This window comes from Grampus griseus, assembly GCF_964374135.1.
Source record: "Grampus griseus genome assembly, chromosome: 2".
In the NCBI taxonomy this organism is placed as follows: Eukaryota; Metazoa; Chordata; class Mammalia; order Artiodactyla; family Delphinidae; genus Grampus; species Grampus griseus.
Genome location: NC_139018.1, coordinates 39,922,594 through 39,941,238, shown reverse-complemented (window position 1 = coordinate 39,941,238; position 18,645 = coordinate 39,922,594). Strand labels below are relative to the sequence as shown.

Here is an 18,645-nt window from a genome sequence, read left to right as displayed (position 1 = left end):
GGACACGGGTTGGATCCCTGGTCTGGGAAGATCCCACATGCCGCAGAGCAACCAAGCCCGTGAGCCACAACTACTGAGCCCGCGTGCCACAACTGCTGAAGCCCGCGCGCCTAGAGCCCGTGCTCCGCAACAAGAGAAGCCACCGCACTGAGAAGACCGGGCACCGCAACGAAGTGTAGCCCCCGCTCGCCGCAACTAGAGAAACCCCTTGCGCAGCAATGAAGACCCAACGCAGCCAAAAATAAATAAATAAATAGATAGATAGGTTTATTAAAAAAAAAAGAATATCAGCCATTTATTAGGGGCTCAGTAGGTGCAAAGCACGGTGTTAGGCACCAAAGGGAACTCAAAAATACAAAGATAGAAAAATGAAAACAAGGAGGCACCGCCTTGGAGATCACATTTTAGTTGGGAAAATGAGAATCATAAAATAGCAGCCCGAGGCAGGATTTTGGAACTTGTGCTCTCTGCCTGCCCCTTCCTTTGAATACCTGTGACCGTTGTTGGCTTCCTGTGGTAAAGGAAGGTGAACACCAGTGCAGTGGCCTTGATAGAAATTCTTAAATGGTACCCGGAGTTGACTGCTCATTTGTGAAAACACGTGATAAAAAATATTAATCGATTTAGACACACTGAAAAGATACCTTCAGTTATCACCATATTGTTTAAACAGTGAACAATTAGAAACAACATCTCCCAAAAGTGGCCTTGCAGGACCTGGGTTTTATCACATCATTGAATGTACGAGACCCATCTGCATAACTGGGTTTATGTCCTAGATAATTAGGCAGGGAGAGGGTAGTAGAAAACGAGAACTGGGTGTACCAGTGGAGTTTTATCTGATTGCATTGTGAGATGTGGATCCCATGTCAGTTCTTCAGAATGGAATTAAATGTCCCCGGCCACAGCGATGGTATTGATAGGCAACAACAGGATTTAGTGACTTCCCTCTCCTCCTCCAGCTTAGTCTGATTGAAAGAATGGATCACCTGTAGTGAACTGCCTGGCAGTTCAACTTAAGCCCACCTTTTCTCGTTGTGCTGGGCAGGGCTGCTGATGCTGAACAGAGATCTTTGTTCCTACATCTTAGTGCTTCAGAAAGTGGTCTCAGCAAAGACGTGCAGAGGAGACGAAGGTGTTGGATGATGGGGTTGCACCAGTTCTTGAGACGTTTTGCTCGTTGTTGGCGTCAGGCTGGGGCACTGCGTGGCACGCTGCTTTGGCTTCTTGCTCTCTTCCCCGCAGAGCCGTTTATAAGCCAGATGTGTCACTTAATAACCTAATAGACCTCCCTGCCTCAAACTCAAAAGCTTACCGTAGTTACTTAGAATTTATAAAGTCCGTGTATCCTCTTTGTTGGTTTTGATTCTCATAAAAATCTTAAGTAACCGGCCATGCTGTTATCTGTTATGTGTTTCTTTGTTGTTGTTGTTGACGAGGAAATAATAGCTAATGCTTCCATGGCACTTCAGTGCATTGTGGGCACTGTTTTAAGCAATTCATATTTGAAACACTCATAATTCCCCATGAGGCAGGAACTCTCGTTATCTGTGTTTCATGATAAGGAAATATACGCAGAGTGATTAAGTAAATGGCCCAAGATCACACAGCTAGTAAAGAATTGAGCCAAGACTCAAACCCAGGATGCCTGGTTCCAGAGTCCCTTAACCTCACACTACACCACTTCCTAGGAACAGGCAGACAAAAGTCAGTCGAATAACCTCCTTAAGGTTGCCCGGGGGAGGGGGAAGGAAGCAGATTGAAAGAGGCAAATGGGGGCTGTATTGCTCCATAAGGGCATAATCGAGTATTTGCCCATCCGTCATTCTTGGCCACAAGTTCAGATTTGCTCTGTCTTCAGAATTGATCACTCTGGATTTGTTACCAGATCATCAGCATGGACTATGGTTCCCTAGGAAATGTAAAATATGCCCCACTATCATTGCTGCATGAAACCTTATATTTGCAAAAGGTCTTTAATTGCCTCTGTAATATACATATGGGAATATGTATAATGTTGTGGCATGGATTATTTATGGAATGAAATCCGGGGTTAGTAACTGTTTAGACTAAGGTCGATCACCTTGTGACCTTAACAGTGTTTTAACAGAGAAACTGAGGAGCTGGGGAAAGTGACCAAACTGAAATAGACTTTATTTACTGGATCAAGATTAGTCCAGCATTTAGGCAAGAAGAATGTTAGTCTCCTCTCAAAAAGTATGTTCGTCTTCTACTTCTGCTTACAAGTTTGGTGATACTTTCTAAAGTAAAAATAAGGTGCATAAGCTAAAAATACTTTTCCCCCTGATTTGTGAATTCTGTTGACTTTTAAGATCTTAGGAAGTTATGATGACTCTTACGCATTTAACAGATTACCTTTATTAAGAAGAATACTACTACATAAAATTGGCAAGTCTTTGGACAGTGTCTCCACAGACAAGTACTCACATATTTCAAAGTGAACAACTTAAATGCCTGTTTTGAAAAACCTGGGCTCTTTGGTTACAAGACCAAGTACCGGGAACAGACTAGGTAGGTGTTCAGGAAGTAGCAATGACTTCTCCCAAAGGGAGATATCTTAGGGGAAAATGCGATGCTTTGCACATTTTCTCTGACATGTGCAGCGTTAGGAGGAAATCAGTAAAGTTCCTTCTTGGAAAGGAACTCAGATGTGTGTTGCTGTCCTGAGTCCAGCCTGTGATCAGTAGTCTGGGAATGAGCTGTGGAATATTCCAGGCCTACCCTTGGAGTTTGTAATCTGATTGGGAAAAGCAAGACTTTTTATGCAAAACATAATTAGAAAACAAAGCAGTACTGACTGTAATCCAGGACTAAGATGTGAGCTTCACATGCAATTCTGAGGGCCTGGGAGTGGTTCTGAATAGATGTCCTTGGGTTTTTTCAGACTTCCGTTTAGATGGCTCAGGTTTCTGCTCGGATAGGGAGAGCAGGTAACCAGATGAGACCTGTTGATTGTGGCCAAAAGTTCCTGTTCAGGTCATCCGAGGGCTCCCTCCCTCCCCACCCCTCCCCTGCTCTTCCAGCCCCTCCCCTCTGAGATTGCTATTGCATAAGGTATTACTAATGCTGGCAAAGATTTGTGTTTAGCCATTTGCCAAAAACAGCCTGCTTTTGGGGGGGGGGGGGTTGGGGCTATAAAATCTCCTTCCTGTCATAAAACATTCCTCCTCACCCCCTCCCAGCAGTACCCACGTCCCCCTTCACGTGGTCTGCAAGGCTGCATGTTCCTTCAGCAAATGGCTGCACCAGCTTCTGCTGCTTGTTTGCCCCAAGCTGTAACCCTGGCAGAGGAGGGACATTACTGTTTCTTCGCAGTGGACTGGCTTCAGGGAACCAGCCCCAGTGACAGGATCTAGTCTCATTAGTCAGAAGAGTCTTGGGTTTCCTTAGAGGGAACCAGCCGCAGCTAGACAAGTTAAGATGTCTCATTGTCCCTTACACTGTCTCCATCGTCTCCAGAAACCATGGCTAGCATTTCCCTAGTGCTGTGTGCCCGGTAACGTTAACAGAGTTTCACTCTGTGAACCCGTTTGTTGGTATTGGCACCGTGTGTCCGACATAAACCTGGTTGGATCCGTCTGCCCCTGCCCATCGCCCCCCCTCCTCCACAGCTACCCTGATTGTCATTAAAATCTTTCTGCTTAGGAGGGAGCCACGCTCTGATTCCTCCTTATTGGAAATCTTTCCATCCTTCATCTTCATGCACGTGCCCTGCAGACGGCCAGCCAGGGAGGGTCTCCTCCCTGCCTACCGTGACCGCAGCTTGCAGGCTCTCAGTATCCCTGTGACTCACTGATGCTATTTGCGGTCTTGCTAGCTGAGAACCTCCATTTCCTTGTTGGATTTCTGTGGTTGGAAAGCCACGCTGCCCTGGCAGGTAGTTTTCCATGGAGCAGCTGCACTCGGCTCTCTGCAGTCGGGGGGCCTGCGGAGTTAAAGCGGGATTCAGCGTGTTGATCACTTTGTGCCCCCTGGACCATCAAGTCCAGGTATGCCGTTGGGCCTGGCATCTTTTCTGTGTGGTCGGAGCTAGGCCCAATGGCCAGGAGTTCCCTGACCACCAAGGGGCTGTCATCTCCCTGGTGTCTTTGTCTGAAGCCCTCCACCCTGCCTCCGGCTCTCTCAGCGAATGCTGTCAGGTATCACGTAGGAAGCGTTTTGGCAAGAAGTGTCGCTGAGAGAGGTTTTCTTGGCAACTATAAAATAAGAGTACTGTAAGGAGTGCTAAATAAATTTGTGCCGCTTCAGCCAGGGAATTTCAACCCTCCTGGGAGTGGGGGGGTGTGGAAGGAAAAGATATATATCGAAGGCTCAACTGCTGGTTTGATGGCTCATTCATTGGATGGTCCTAAGGAGGTGTGTGACCTGCAGTGTGGACATTAACCAAACTCATTGCCTCTTGCATTTGTCCAGAGAGTCAACGAATGTTTTCTTTGCACTTATTTTTCCTACCATAAGACAAGGCAAGGGGCAATCTTTCAGTCCCTTTGCTCAAGTTAAGTTGGTCCTGTGTGTACACAGGAGTGAAGGTGGAAACAGGCGACCTGCATATCAAGTGCACCAAACACCAGCACTGGTTAGAGCCCAGCACCTGGTCTGTGGGGGGTTAGTTCGTGAGTCCCTGGCCCCGTTTTAAAGGGAGTATAATAGCCAGACTCGCCACGGAGTCATTTTTGTGATCATTTCCCATCTCAAATAGCTGTTGGGAAGAAGTATGAAAAGGTAGGGGGAAAAGAGCCACAAAGGAGCCTCTAACACTTCCTGGGTTGGAAATTGTTTTACCGACTTTCATTTACCGGAAAGTTAAGTTATTTCGCATTTACCTTCATAATAATGAATGTTCATGCCTCATGTATTTGTTCTTAAGCTGATGTTGCAATAGATCAGCCTCACAAACACCAGATAGATTGTCACTTCATGAGGGCAAATGGCATGGGGACCTCATTTAATAATTGGGAATGTTGCTTCTTTTAGCAGGGGCCTCATTTTCGTACTTAAGTTGGTTAAGACTACAGGGACATGTCGTAGGGCTATGGAAAATACCAGTGCTATCCACAAGCATTGGCAATTTCAGTGGCTAAAAAAATGAGCTTATGACAACAGGTCAGAATTCTGAGTCCACAAATGTTCACATTCCCTAAGCGAGTAAGGTGATCTTTTTCAACGTTCCCGTACGGCCTGGGTTCCAGAATAAATCCTTTCCATTCCTACCAGTAGATCACTTTCCCTCCACATCTTCCTTGGGAATTACAACCTAAAACAGTAGAGAGACCAAAGAAAAGGATTAAAGCCAAAAGATGTAAATACATATTTTATGACTTTTCGCTGGCCATCAAAGTAATACGTAATTCCTATAAAATTTAGAAAATACAAAAAAGGAAAAATCATTCATAAACATATAACCTAGAAATAAACTTGTAATCGTTTTCTTTTAGCTTTTCCCACCTCTCCCTTTTCCCTCCTGTCTTTCTTTCTTCCCTCTGTCCCCCACTCCAACAACTGTAACATAAGAGAATATTGAAAATACAATTTCGTGTTCTGCTTTTTTATTTAGAATCGTATCAGTCTGTAAATAAGTTGTGAAACCCAGCAGCTATAAAAAGATTGATAGATTTGACTATATAAAAATATGAAAGTTACCATAAACAAAACAAAAACAAGCTGAACAATAATATTTGCAACCCGTATAACAAATTACTTCTATCCATAATGTATAAGGAGCCTCTAAAAAAGAATCTAAAAAATAACTCAAATTTTAAAATAGGTAAAACTTGTGAATAGGCAACAGACAGAAGAAATACAAATGGCCACTAACCATATATATATTTTAAAGATTAATCTCAATTATCAGGAAATGAAGTTAAAGCAATGAGATCATTTTCCCCTAGCAAATTGGCAAGGATACAAGGATGATTACATCTAACCTGAATAAGGAAGCTAAACGGATGCTCTCGTACACTATTGGTGGGAGTATAAATTGGTACCAGCTTTTTGGAGGGCCGTTGCTCAACATCTATTTAAATTTTAAATATTCATACCCTTTGACACAGCATTTCCACTTCTAAAAATTTAACCCTCCTACAAGAGTGCAAATAATGTTCATTACTCCATTGTTTGAAGATGCAAACAATTAGAAACAATCTAAATGTTCATAGAGAGGGGACTAGTTAAATTATGAAACATCTTTATAATGGAATTTTTTGTAACCATTACAAAGAATGAGGCAGATCTACAGGATATAGAAATGTGTCCAAAAGTTCATTAAGTGAGAAAAGCAAGTTAATTCCTGATTTATGGTAGTGTAGCATTAAGAAGAAAAGATTGGACGACTAGGAACCTGTCATTTTTGCCATAATTTTTTCAAGAATGACCAAATTTTAGGTAATGAAAATAGTATTTGTATAATCCCCAAAGAAATAACTTTCAAAAGACAAAAATTCTGTCATAAATATTTCCCTGCATTTTTTGCCCTTCATACGATTTTAATAGCTTTCACAAAATTCTGTCCTGGATATACCATAATTTATTTAGCTGTTCCCCTATTAATAAATAAATTAGCTTGCTTCCAAAATTTGCTGTTATGCACAATACAGCAACAAACATCTTTGTAAAATAAGACTTACGTTTACACTCTCCAAATCGTCACTTCATGTAGCAGAGGTTGACAGTTTAACCTAGAAAGAATCCATAAGATGGTTTTGAATGTAAAAGGGTAATGTTTTCTAATCCTTTTAAATCTTAACAGGACCACATATGATCCACTGGAAGCAAAAGAGTTGGATCCCAGCTTCCCGGCACTCAGCTATGCTACCCACTCTATCATTTCTCTCTAGTGTTTGTGGTCTCAGTGTGAAAAAGACCAGGGATGTTATCCTCAGGATACACTTCCCAAAGCTTAGTACCAAGCCCTCTCCTTTTTATTCCATTCTCCCTCCCCAGGTGAACTCATCCACACCCAGCTAATGACTTGCAAATTTCTATCCTTTGCCTGGCCTTTCATCTGAGTTCTAGCCATGTATATTCAGCTGCCCATTAAACATCTCCACTCAGATGTCTAAAAAATACCTCAGTATGTCCAAAATAAATTCTTTGAGCCAGAACATGCTCACACCTTCTTTCCTTTTACCTTCCACATCCTTGCATTACTAAATCCCATTGCTTTTTTTCCCCTAGTAGTTCTCCATCGATCGAGTTCTCTTTACCTTACTGCCCCACCCTGATCCAGGCCACCATCAGTTCTTTTCTGAATACTCCATTAGCTTCCCAGCTGGTCTCTTCATGTTTGTTCTCATCCCCTCTGACCTATTCTCCTTCCTGTGGCTGGAGGCTTGTTGTGAAATCAGATTAATGCTATCCTTCTCCTGTGGAAGACCTTTCAGTGGTTTCTTTTAACTCGTGGGCTGAAGACTGAAATCTTCCCTGGACCCTGGTATATCAGGCTCCTGCCATTTCCTGCCCCCTTCAATATTCTGAGTCCCTTGCATATTGCCTGGCTCACAGATGGCACCCAAAGGTTTGTTGGGTGGATGAATGTCTGAAATGTCTTCTCTGAGGTGACATGAATGGCATTACTATATCTAACTTGTGATAAAACCAAATTTTAGGCTTTTGTTATTTCAGTGACTTTTCAAAATTCTTTTACCAATTTAATACAGTCCGTCTTGCTTTGAAAAAATGTCAAGTTTATATAAACCCACATATTCAAAACCCAAGCCGGCCCTAAATGGTTTTGTTTTGAAACTAAGATCATAATCCAAATTCACTCTCTTGGCAAATGCCACCTCTTAACTCTTGCCCACATGCCAGCCTCTCTTCCTTAGAAGAGGGCAGCAAGTTACCTTCTCAATATTTGACGACTAGAGAGGGATTTGCTATGCATTCCCTTACTCCTGTACCTTCAAGGATTGTGTGAAATCCAGTCAGCTCCTCCATGCACAAGCTAAGAACCAAAGCAAAAAAATTATTTTTCCAGAATTTTGATCATGCATTTAATAATGTGCACAAAAATGGCCTTTGGGCATAATTCAGGGTCAGGATATTTGTTGATTTTCAGATGATTCTTGTTTCTCAATTGATGTAGTCCTCTCAGGAAGCAGTCTACTAGGAGGATTAGCCAGTGACACAATAGTACTGCATGGAAGAGAGTGTGCCTGTTGTAGTGGGTTTGGAGCCCAGGCCTTGGAGGGAGGTGAGCAGAACTGAGTTCAAATCCTGACTCTATCCCTGGCTCACTAAATGATGTTGGTGTAGAGCCTACTTCATAGGGTTGTTTTGAAGGTAAAATAAGAATATGGATAAAGCACTTAGCATTTAGTGAACATTCAATGTATGTTAGCTACTAATGACACTGATTGTTGTTATTATTATTATCATCATCATTATCATCCCCAGAAGGTTTTTTCAGGTTCTCTGGACACACACACATACCCCCAAATGAGCAAACAGACAAAAAGCAATATACTTACAATAGTATATTGACTGTATATTTTAGGAAAACTAATAGCAAAGTTGTACTTCATTAAAAAGTTGTTGTCATTTAGATTTAGATATTAAAGTATGGATAAATGAGATGATTTCATGTTTTGGATTTGCTTCCAGATCTGGAACAGGTGGGTCAACAAGGGAGAAAATACACAGCTGAAACACGATGGGGCATTGATAGCGGCTTTTGCTGTGAGATCACTGTGGGAGTCGTTGTGTTATTCACTATACTTTTGTATAAGTTTGAAGTTTTCCAAGATAAAAATTTTGTAAATACATTAAAAATAGCTACTGAATAGCCTCTTAGATGCATTCTTGTTCAGGGAGCCAGCTCTCAACTCACTGTCCTTTATTTCTTTTGGAAGAGTAACTGATTCTAGTGATCTAAGCAGTAAGTCTCTTGTCATTATGTTTTATGACTCTCAGAATAGCTTATGGTGGAAACAAAATAAATACAATTTCTGAATTTCCTTTGTCTTCAACCACTTGAGAATCCTCTCTGAAACCACTGTGGGCATTTTAAGTAACCCTGATTACCCAGCAAGAACAATGTACCTTTCAGACCATCAGGGAGGATAAAATAACTCTTTCTACCCTTCTGTGCTTGCATAACAAAGGTATAGCTATTAAATACAAGCGCTCAATAAGCTAATGCGTGATGAGCCCGTAACTGTGTATTCAGCAGTTTAGGATCTGAGCCTCTGCCCTGTATGAACTTGTAGTCTTCATTGTGTAGCCTTGTTAACTTTGGCTGCCGAGTTACATGTGGGCAGAGGAGGCTGAGGAGCTCCAAAGCCAAAAACGGACCTCTGCATATTTCATATTCAATTCGGGAGTCAGAGGGTGACTTTTTTGCTTTTTTGTTGTTGTTGTTGAAGTGAAGATGTCTATTTACCCTTAGAGCGGAAGCTGACCGTGGCCATAAATGGTTCTGTAACCTTTGCATCTGTTTGAAAACCCTCTTCCGTCTGCGTGTAAACCAGGGGAAAGGATTATGCTTGGGTCCTCTCTGCTTTATAATTGCCCCTCCTAAAGCAGTTTCTTTCCTCCAGCTTCACTAAAGCAAAGAATTTGAACTTATATTTCAGGGCTCTTCTTTTCCCCTGGAATCTCTCTCTAAGGGGTAAAGCGCATGGATTTTTATGGGTTTAATTACTTTGGAACAAAAGTCCCAGTGAAGTTTATGGAACTTCCTTCCTTCCCCTAAAAATAAAACAGGCTCTGAACTGACCAGCACGACTCACTGTTATCCATCTGACATTCTTCTGCTTATGTCTTTGGTCAGCATCTTCTGCCAGCCCCGAGCTGAGACTAAGGAGGAATAAGGCTCAGCCCCAGCCACGGGGGGAGACAGGTGCGTAGACAGAGTCTTCCGGAGTGCAGTGAAAGGTGTGCTGTCGTAGGGCTCCGAACTGCGTGCTCCAGGGGCAGAGTTGACTAGCTGGGGACATTAGAACAGACCCCACAGTGGAGGTTGGAGATATCTGGGCTGAGGGCAGAACTGATAGCCTGGGATTATGTTATGCTCTTAATCGAACCCCCTTAGGATCCCAATTTGAGAGTTTTGTCCTATTAGGTAGCATCTGATGTGAAACGAGCAATGGCATTTCCCTCAGGGCTGGTCCGGTTCTGAGAATGCCTAAAATGAGACTGCAAACTCAGGACTGAGGTATATAACCTGCCTCTGTGTCCTGGGGCATCCTATGACCAGGCTGAGGCTCATCCCCAGCGCTGCTCGGTTCTGTGTCCTGAGTGTCGGGGCTGTGTTCCAAGACTGCTGTGTGCAGAGGGTATTGTGACGGGCAGCTTAGAAAACTGATGACAAAGCACTTTTCCCTCCCCGAACAATTCCTGCTACCTGTGACAGCTGCTGAGCAGTAGACAATCAAACCCCTTTACCTGGGTGGTTAGTGACAAGCTCTCCTGAGCATCTCAGGCCAGCTCTTTAGACCGTTGTGGGTTTCTGTTAGCACTTGTTTCTGCTACCCAAGGAGATCCTTTCCGAGCCCTTATCAGGCATTATATCAGCGCTTATCAGCCCTTCAGGAGAGTTCAGAAATGCAGTCACCCTGTTTGGCAATGTGAGAGAGTCAGAGCGCTCCGGGAGCAGGACCACACGAGCCTGGACCGCTGGGCTGGAACATGGTGCTGATAAAGCCAGTCCCCAGGCTCGGGTCCCCCACGGCCTTGGTCTCTCCTGAAGCCACAGACTAGAGGCGGCTGGCCGAGGTTAGAGATTATAATGTTTGCATCAGTCCCCAGAGGAGCCAGACAACCGGGCGCTAATAGGGCCTCGGGTCTGAAACCACTTCTGGAAGAACAACTGCGTGAGACCGTGCTCTTGGCAGTGGCCGTGACCAGTGCCATCCTCACCCCCAACCTGTGCTTTTGGGATTCCGCCTTCACGCTGGCTAAACAAATCTTGCTCACGCTGGGTGTGTGTGTCTAGGGGTCAGTGGAGGAGGGTATGGTTTCCACAGCCCACTGAAAGCATTGCTTGTGAGGGAAGTGGGATTCTGCTCAGGGAAAGGGGCGGGAGCCTGATTGGAGGACGGAGGCCGGGTTTGAGTTAGAGGCAGAGGAGCCTCGCTTTCCTGCGGTGGCTGCACAAGTACCCAGCACATCTTTGCCTGACACCCGGGAGACGCCTGGAGCGCAAGCACAGAGAGGAGGCTGGTCTGAGAAAGCTCTGCTGCTTTCACCTCGCTTATCGGGGATTCCTGGAAAACAGGACTTGGTTTTCATTCCTGGGTGTCTTCCAGTGACCACTGTCTGTAAGACCTGCATGGTCCAGCTGGATCAACTCACAGGGCCCAGTGTGGAAACCAGTCTTGCCAGTTCTGTCATCACCTGCTTCCTCTGAGCCACAGCGTGATTCTGGGCTGGACAGAGACCAGCCTTTCCCATTGGGCCAAGCAGCCCAACAGACCTTTATTGTCAGAGCAGGGATGGGAGAACAGAGCTATGAGTGCCTCGACACAGCCCACTGGGGACGTGAAGATGCCCAGTGAGGGGCCGCCAGCACTCCTAACAGCACAGCCCCAGGAGGCCGCGGCCATGGCAGCCTCCCACCTGGCAGGCGACTGCAAACCTCCAGGGAAGCGTAGGCACCTAGCATCGCCTTCTGGCTGGGCAGCCTTTCCTTACTGATAAGTCCGCGTGGCTGCCTCTGAGCACGTCATTCCTTCAAAGACCAAAAGCATAAAGGTGTCGCCCCACAGGCAAAGCTGCTTCTCTGGACCTCTCCCGAGGCTGAGCTTAGAGGCTGGCAATGGCGTCGGTGTGTAGGACTCTCTCCCAGTTTGCCATGGTGCCAGACCTCCGTCTTTAATGATGCCCGGATATGCATGGCGATGGCAGAGGTGGCGCCAGAAGCCTGTGTTGGGGAGGGGGTGTTCGGGGGGCACTGCCTTTCACGTGCAGACAGTTTTATTAGCATCCAACCCATGTTCCTGCCTCCACTGAGGCCTTTTACCAGACAGTTCTGCTGCTGGGAACGCACTGCCCTTAAGTGGATGCTGCTCCTAGGGGTTGGGCGAGGGACGGTAAGTGCCTTTTTGTCGTGTGCTCACCATAATATCTGAGGCTTCTGTGTATCTGGGGTACACCTGAACAAACCCTCTTCTTACCCTGTTTTGCTTTTCCCTGGTTATTCACGTCCCCACTGACCCACTGAATCTAAGACAGAAACCCAGGGGTCATCAATTTTGCTGCTTCTTCTCATCTCCCTCTAAATGGTCATCGAGCCTTAATACTAACTGTGTTTTCACCAAAGCACTGCTGACCGACCCCCTAGTTTTCATTCCATCTGTCACTGTCCTCGTTCAGGTCGTCTCTTCCCTGGACTGCTTCAGCTGCCTCCAGCGGATCTCTTCTCATCAGCTGGAAATCGTAATTAGAGAGCTTCAGTGGGTCACTTTCGCCTAATATCTAAATATCAGAATGCCTTAGTGTGGCATTCAGGATACTTCACAGTTTGGACCTAACTTTGCCTTCTAGCCCTGGCATTTTGATGGCCCCCGTGTTCCCATGCGAGCCCCCTCTCCATCCTTCCTATACCACGTGGGGTTCCTGAGCCCACCTGCACCTCACACCTCTGCGTCTGCTCCATGTAATAGCCTTGACCACCTGCCCACAGCGACCTTCTCACACCCCTTCCCTGTCTGGAAGATGCTGACTCATGTTTTAAGACCCAGCTCAATTTCTGTTTCTACTGTGGAAATGTCCCTCTCCCCTCCCACTAGAAGGAATGAATTGTTCCTTCTTGTGTTTCTCTCACAGCGCTCGGTTCATACTTCCTTTGTGCCACTTGTATTATACAACAGTTGGTTCTGTCTCCCTCCCCAACCCCCTTCTCATTCTCCTCTCCTCCCTCCCCCGTGTGTGTGTGTGTGTGTGTGTGTATGCATGTGTGTGTATCTCTATACACACACATCTATATGTATACATTTTGAACAAATATTTATTGAGTGCACTATGCTAGGCACAATGGTGAACAAAACCGACCTGGTCCCTCCTCCATGGAGCTTACAGTCTAGCAAATATTTGTCTCCCCATTATACTGTGAGTTCCTTAGGAAGAAGGATCGTCTGTACTCTTCATGCCTATCACAGTCCGTGCCACACAGTGGCCACTTGCTCCGGAATGTTCACTGAGTGAAGTCCAGTGGGCAGAGATAGATGCCAGAGAACAGGGGGCGGGTGGGTGGATGTCTCATGGGCTTAAGGTAAGTGGGAAGCCTGGAAGTCACGTTCTCAGTTTCTAATGGGCAGCCTGTGTTTTGATATGTGGTTAGCCCATTCAGATGGAACCATCGTCTAGGGACCATGAGGCAAACGTCAAGAGCAGATCCAAATTTGTTCTCCAGATAACACAAGGAAGTGTGTTCCCTTTGAAGGGTGTGTGCAGAAAGCTCTCCCAGCTGCGTGATCTCCCATCCCGTGACCCAGCTCAGCCAGGTGGATGGCGTGGGGCCTGGCTGCCCCACCACATGCTGCTTTTTGTTTCTTGCAGAGATCTGAAACTGGACAATGTACTTTTGGACCACGAGGGTCACTGTAAACTGGCAGACTTTGGAATGTGCAAGGAGGGGATCTGTAACGGGGTCACCACGGCCACCTTCTGCGGCACACCCGACTACATTGCTCCAGAGGTGAGTGTGCTTGCTCCTTGAGCAGCTTTGGAAATCCAGGCTCTCTAGCAGCCCCGTCAGAAAAGCCACACAGGCTGCATTGATGTGCTGCAGCCTGGTGGGCGGCATTGAAAGTTGACGCCTCCAGACTCCTTTGTGGCTCATTGGGTGAATGATGGCTGAAAACGTCCTTGGTTCCTCCCGATACAAATGTGAGTCAAAAAGTTTTGTAAACTTTGCAGTTGCTTTAGGGTTTAGCCCTGAATGAGGACAAAGTACGTTCCAGGCACAGCTATTTAATTTTTTTCTTTGCCTCTACTCAGTTGCTTTGATCCCAGCCCCATTTAGCAGAAATAAAGACAAGCTCTTGAATCTTTCCCATAGGAGTGAGTGAGCCCACAGATACAGTTCCAAAACCCTTTCCGGTTTGGATCTGCATATACTATGACTTTGGCCTAAGCAGGCCATAGATGTTTGATCACCTGGATGACAAGGCCTCTGAATTGACCCCAGGGAGAACAGACCACCCTCTAGAGATGGAATGAAACACGTATGCCAACGCAGGAAACTCCCTTGTTTTACTTCACCTCCTAATCCATCCTTTTCCTTCGTCATTAATGATGCATTTGTTCATCAGATGCACGAAGTTCTTCTCACATTACCCCTATGCACAGATCCTCCAGGAGATGCTCTACGGGCCCGCGGTGGATTGGTGGGCAATGGGCGTGCTGCTCTACGAGATGCTGTGTGGCCACGCGCCCTTCGAAGCAGAGAACGAAGATGACCTCTTTGAAGCCATACTGAACGATGAAGTGATCTACCCGACGTGGCTGCATGAAGATGCCACAGGGATCCTGAAATCTGTAAGTTGGGTGCGCTCGGCCAGCTTTTGAACTACTGCAAACCAGCTTGACGAGTGTGCTTCTTGGGCTTCGGGTTGGTTGGTTTGTTTTTGAATACCACCCGCCAGGAAGCTACCAGCTCTAACTGAAATCTGTGTTTTAATCTGTAGAATCAAAGAAGCAGGGTTTTCTCAGGCTGTTTTTTTTCTCTTACACAATAGTTATTTTGGAGCCAATGCATGAGCAGTTGATAGCATTGTTTGCCATATATCAAGTATTTCTAGCACTTGTGGCTTCAGTGTAGGTGAAGTGATGCTCCCGCTTCATCCAGTCGGGACACATAAGGCCGTTGGGTCATGTGAACAGCACTCCTGGTTGTTTCGATACGGATTGTGTTTCTGTCGGCAACATCGAAGGATGAAGGGGCCTTTCCCGTAGTGCTGGGAGAGGAGAAGAGAGGTTTTCCAAAGTTGTGCAAGATCTCATTTGCTTCCATGTTATCCTTGTGCAAGTCAGGTGCCAGGCCCAGGATTCAGGTGCAGTGTAGAATATCACACTGAAAAAGTCTTTCATTCGTGCTTTTAAGGCATTGTGCTGGAAGCCTTATTTTCAAGTGTGGAAGAAAGTGGATCTGATGCTTTATGTTGAAAATAAGAAAGTAACATGTAATGAGAGAATAACATATCATTTGGGTCAGTTCTGTATTAGAAAATCAGGTATTATTTCCCACTAAATGCATAGGAGGAATAAAGATGAATATTCTTCAAATAGGGAAAACTCAGAACAATCCATTCTCTCCTGGATAGTATCTATGGGATAAGAATTACTTTGCTCAAATCATATCCTTTCCAGTGATTTGAGACAAAAAAACTAATTAGCCATGCTGGTGAAAGACTTGTCTCTCTTTAGAAATTGCCAGTCATAGGGACTTCCCTGGTGGTCCAGTGGTTAAGACTTCACCTTCCAATGCAGGGGGTATGTGTTTGATCCCTCCTCAGGGAGCTAAGATCCCACATGCCTCATGGCCCAAAACCCAAAGCATAAAACAGAAACAACATTGTAACAAATTCAGTAAAGTCTTATTGAATGGTTTAAAAATCAAATCCACATCAAAAAATAAAAAATCTTAAAAAAAAAGAAAAAGAAATCTCCAGTCATATAATTAGTGTCATTTTAAGGACATTTTGTATACAGATCACTGTGTCCTGGGGCTGATGGGATGATTGTCCCTGAGAATCCTCTACGGTGGTCTTTAGAGACCACATCATCGTTTGAGTTGAACATTAACCCACATCTGCTTCTCTCAATTTTTTTATTTCCAGTTTTTAGGAGTCCTCAACCTCTTTCTGGCATTTAGAATCCTCTTAAGAGAATTCTTTCTGACTAAATCTGGGACCTAGATTTCATCCCTTTTAACTCAATCCCTGTAAAACCTAGAACAGGCACTAAGCAATGTTAAGATCATATGGAACTATTAAGATGGTTTCTTCTTAACCAGATAAATCCAATTGCTTTTTTTTTTTTTACTTTTATTATAGTTGATTTAAAATGTTGTATTAGTTTCAGGTGTACAGCAGAGTAATTCAGTTATATATATATACATGTATTCATTCTTTTTCAGATTCTTTTCCCATATAGGTTATTACAGGGTACTGAGTAGAGTTCCCTGTGCCGTCCAGTAGGTTCTTGTTGTTTATCTATTTTATATGTAGTAGTGTGTGTATGTTAATCCCAAGCTCCTAATTTATCCCTCCCCCGATTACTTTAAACTATATCTTTGATGTATATAGAAATATTTTTGGTAACTAGAATATATGTTATCCAGGAACATCCTCCCTCCACAATCTTTGTTCTGGGAGAAAACAGAGCCTCTGGTGCCTAAAGAGAATCTACTCTTCAGTGTGGACTGAGTTGTTCCCTCTACTTCCTTCTGCGAAGCTGTGAACCTCTTCACTTCCCTTTATTTTGGCCCCTTTCTAATGCTAGCAGCTCAGCGGGTCATGGTAGCGGGTCATGGTGTGTCACTGGCCGAGCACTGATTTTCCTAAGTGGCTCTCTGTGTTCTGCCGGGAGTCTCCCCCCTAGGAAGCAGCTTGGGTTTCACCCCGTGGCGGTCTTATCTCCCAGCTCTGTTACATTCTGGCTGAGTGACCTTGATGAGCTAACACACCTCTCTGAATCTCCGTGTCCTTGCTCATAAAATCTTATAAAATTGAGGTAATAAAATCCATGTCATAGGGTTACTGCCCAGATGCAGTGAATGCATATGTAAACCACACAGGAACACAGTAAGCATTCTGTTTCTTCCTCCTTCAAGGAGTGTACCTTAAAAGTGATTTTCTGGAAAACACTGGAAAAGGTGTCAGAGAAAATTACTAAAAAACAGTCACCGAGAGGATTTCTGAGACAGTTTTGTACATTTCAGCCTCCAGACCTAAAAATAAAAAGCTTCAATGCTGTAGCTGAGGAAATTCAGCTGTTCTTGGCAGAGGACTGAGACATCTAAACAGAAGTGTGATCAAAGACAAGACAGAAAACAGGGAAGAGCACTGAAGACTTGGGGCGAAGCACCCAGGAGCAAAGGGTCAGGGCGTGGTGGTGAGGAACCTGCCTCCAGAGCAGCGCTGTCCGAGGGCAGATATTGACGCTTTCACCTGCTGGCTGTGGGACCTCGGGAAGATGGCACAATTTTGCCGCTCCTCGGTTTCCACATCTGTACCCTCAGGCTCTGAGATAATGCGTGGAGGACAGTTGGAACAGTGCTGAGCACAGAGTAGGTGCTCAGGAAGCAGCCTCCACTGTCATCAGTGAGAGCTGGGTGCATTTTTATTATTTTTTAATTAGTTAATTTATTTTTTGGCTGCGTTGAGTCTTCGTTGCTGCGCGTGGGCTTTCTCTAGTTGCGGCGAGCGGGGACTAGTCTTAGTTGCGGTGCACGGGCTTCTCGTTGCGGTGGCTTCTCTTGTTGCGGAGCACGGGCTCTAGGCATGCGGGCTTCGGTGGTTGAGGCTCACCGGCTCTAGAGCGCAGGCTCAGTAGTTGTGGCACATGAGCTTAGTTGTTCCGTGGCATGTGGGATCTTCCTAGACCAGGGCTCGAACCCCTGTCCCCTGCATTGGCAAGCGGACTCTTAACCGCTGTGCCACCAGGGAAGCCCTGGGTGTATTTTTAGATCCTTTGCCCTTTTCTCTGAAAAATTATGACTCTATTTATTGTATTAGGAAACGATTTAAACTGCTTTCTGGCTGTAATTGCAACTTGATTCAATTAGACCATTACAGTTTTTTTTTAATTGCTACTAGAAACCTAAGAGATTATCCATTAAAATTCCTTCATTTAATAGATGAGGAAACTGAGGTCCAGAGAAATTGTGACTCACCAAAGACCATTCAGCACATTACTTAAAACAAACAAATAAATTAGAACCCTTGCGCAACTCGCATGGGAATATAAAATGATGCAGGCACTGCGGAAAGTAATCTAGCAGGCAGTTCCTCAGAAAATTAAACGTAGAAGTACCATATGACCTAGCAATTCCATTTCTGGTTGTATATCCCAAAGAATTGAAAACAGGGGCTCGAACACATTTGTACATCAATGTTCATAGCATTATTCACAATATCTAAAAGGTGGAAGCAACCCAAGTGTCCATCAATAGATGAATGGATAAACAAAATGTGTTAGTCAGCCTTACAAAGGAAGGAAATTCTGATGCACGTTATAACCTGGATGAACCTTGAATGAATTATGCTTAATGAAATAAGCCAAATACAGAGGGACAAATGTGTGATTCCACTAACAGGAGGTACCTAGAATAGTCATTCATAGAGACAGAAGCAGAATGGTGGTTGCCGAGGGCTGGCGGCGTGGGTGGGTGGAGAGCTAGGGTTTAAGGGACGTAGAATTTCAGCTTGGGAAGATGAAAGAAGTTCTGTAGGTGGAGGGTGGTGATGGTTGTACAACCATGTGAATAGACTTCATCCCACTGAACTGTACACTTAAAAATGGTTAAGACGGTAAATATTATGTTCTGTGTATTACACCACAGTAAGGAAAAAACCCTGGGGTCAGAATCCAGCTCTTCCTGACTCCCAGTCCAGGGTCCTAAGCTAGCTACACCTGGCCTTTCCCCATTTTTCTTCTACGTCTCATTAATAAGTGTCCTGTACC

General features: G+C 44.8%; 1 protein-coding gene across 1 annotated transcript in view; it reads left to right on the top strand.

The window, feature by feature from the left end:
• The window catches only part of PRKCH (protein kinase C eta), a 223,471-nt gene that overhangs the window by 187,596 nt on the left and 17,230 nt on the right, over positions 1–18,645 (top strand). The window contains exons 11-12 of the mRNA XM_082649021.1: positions 13,516–13,654; positions 14,308–14,496. Coding sequence (XP_082505147.1) covers positions 13,516–13,654; positions 14,308–14,496 — 328 coding nt within the window. The remainder of the gene's footprint in view (positions 1–13,515; positions 13,655–14,307; positions 14,497–18,645) is intronic.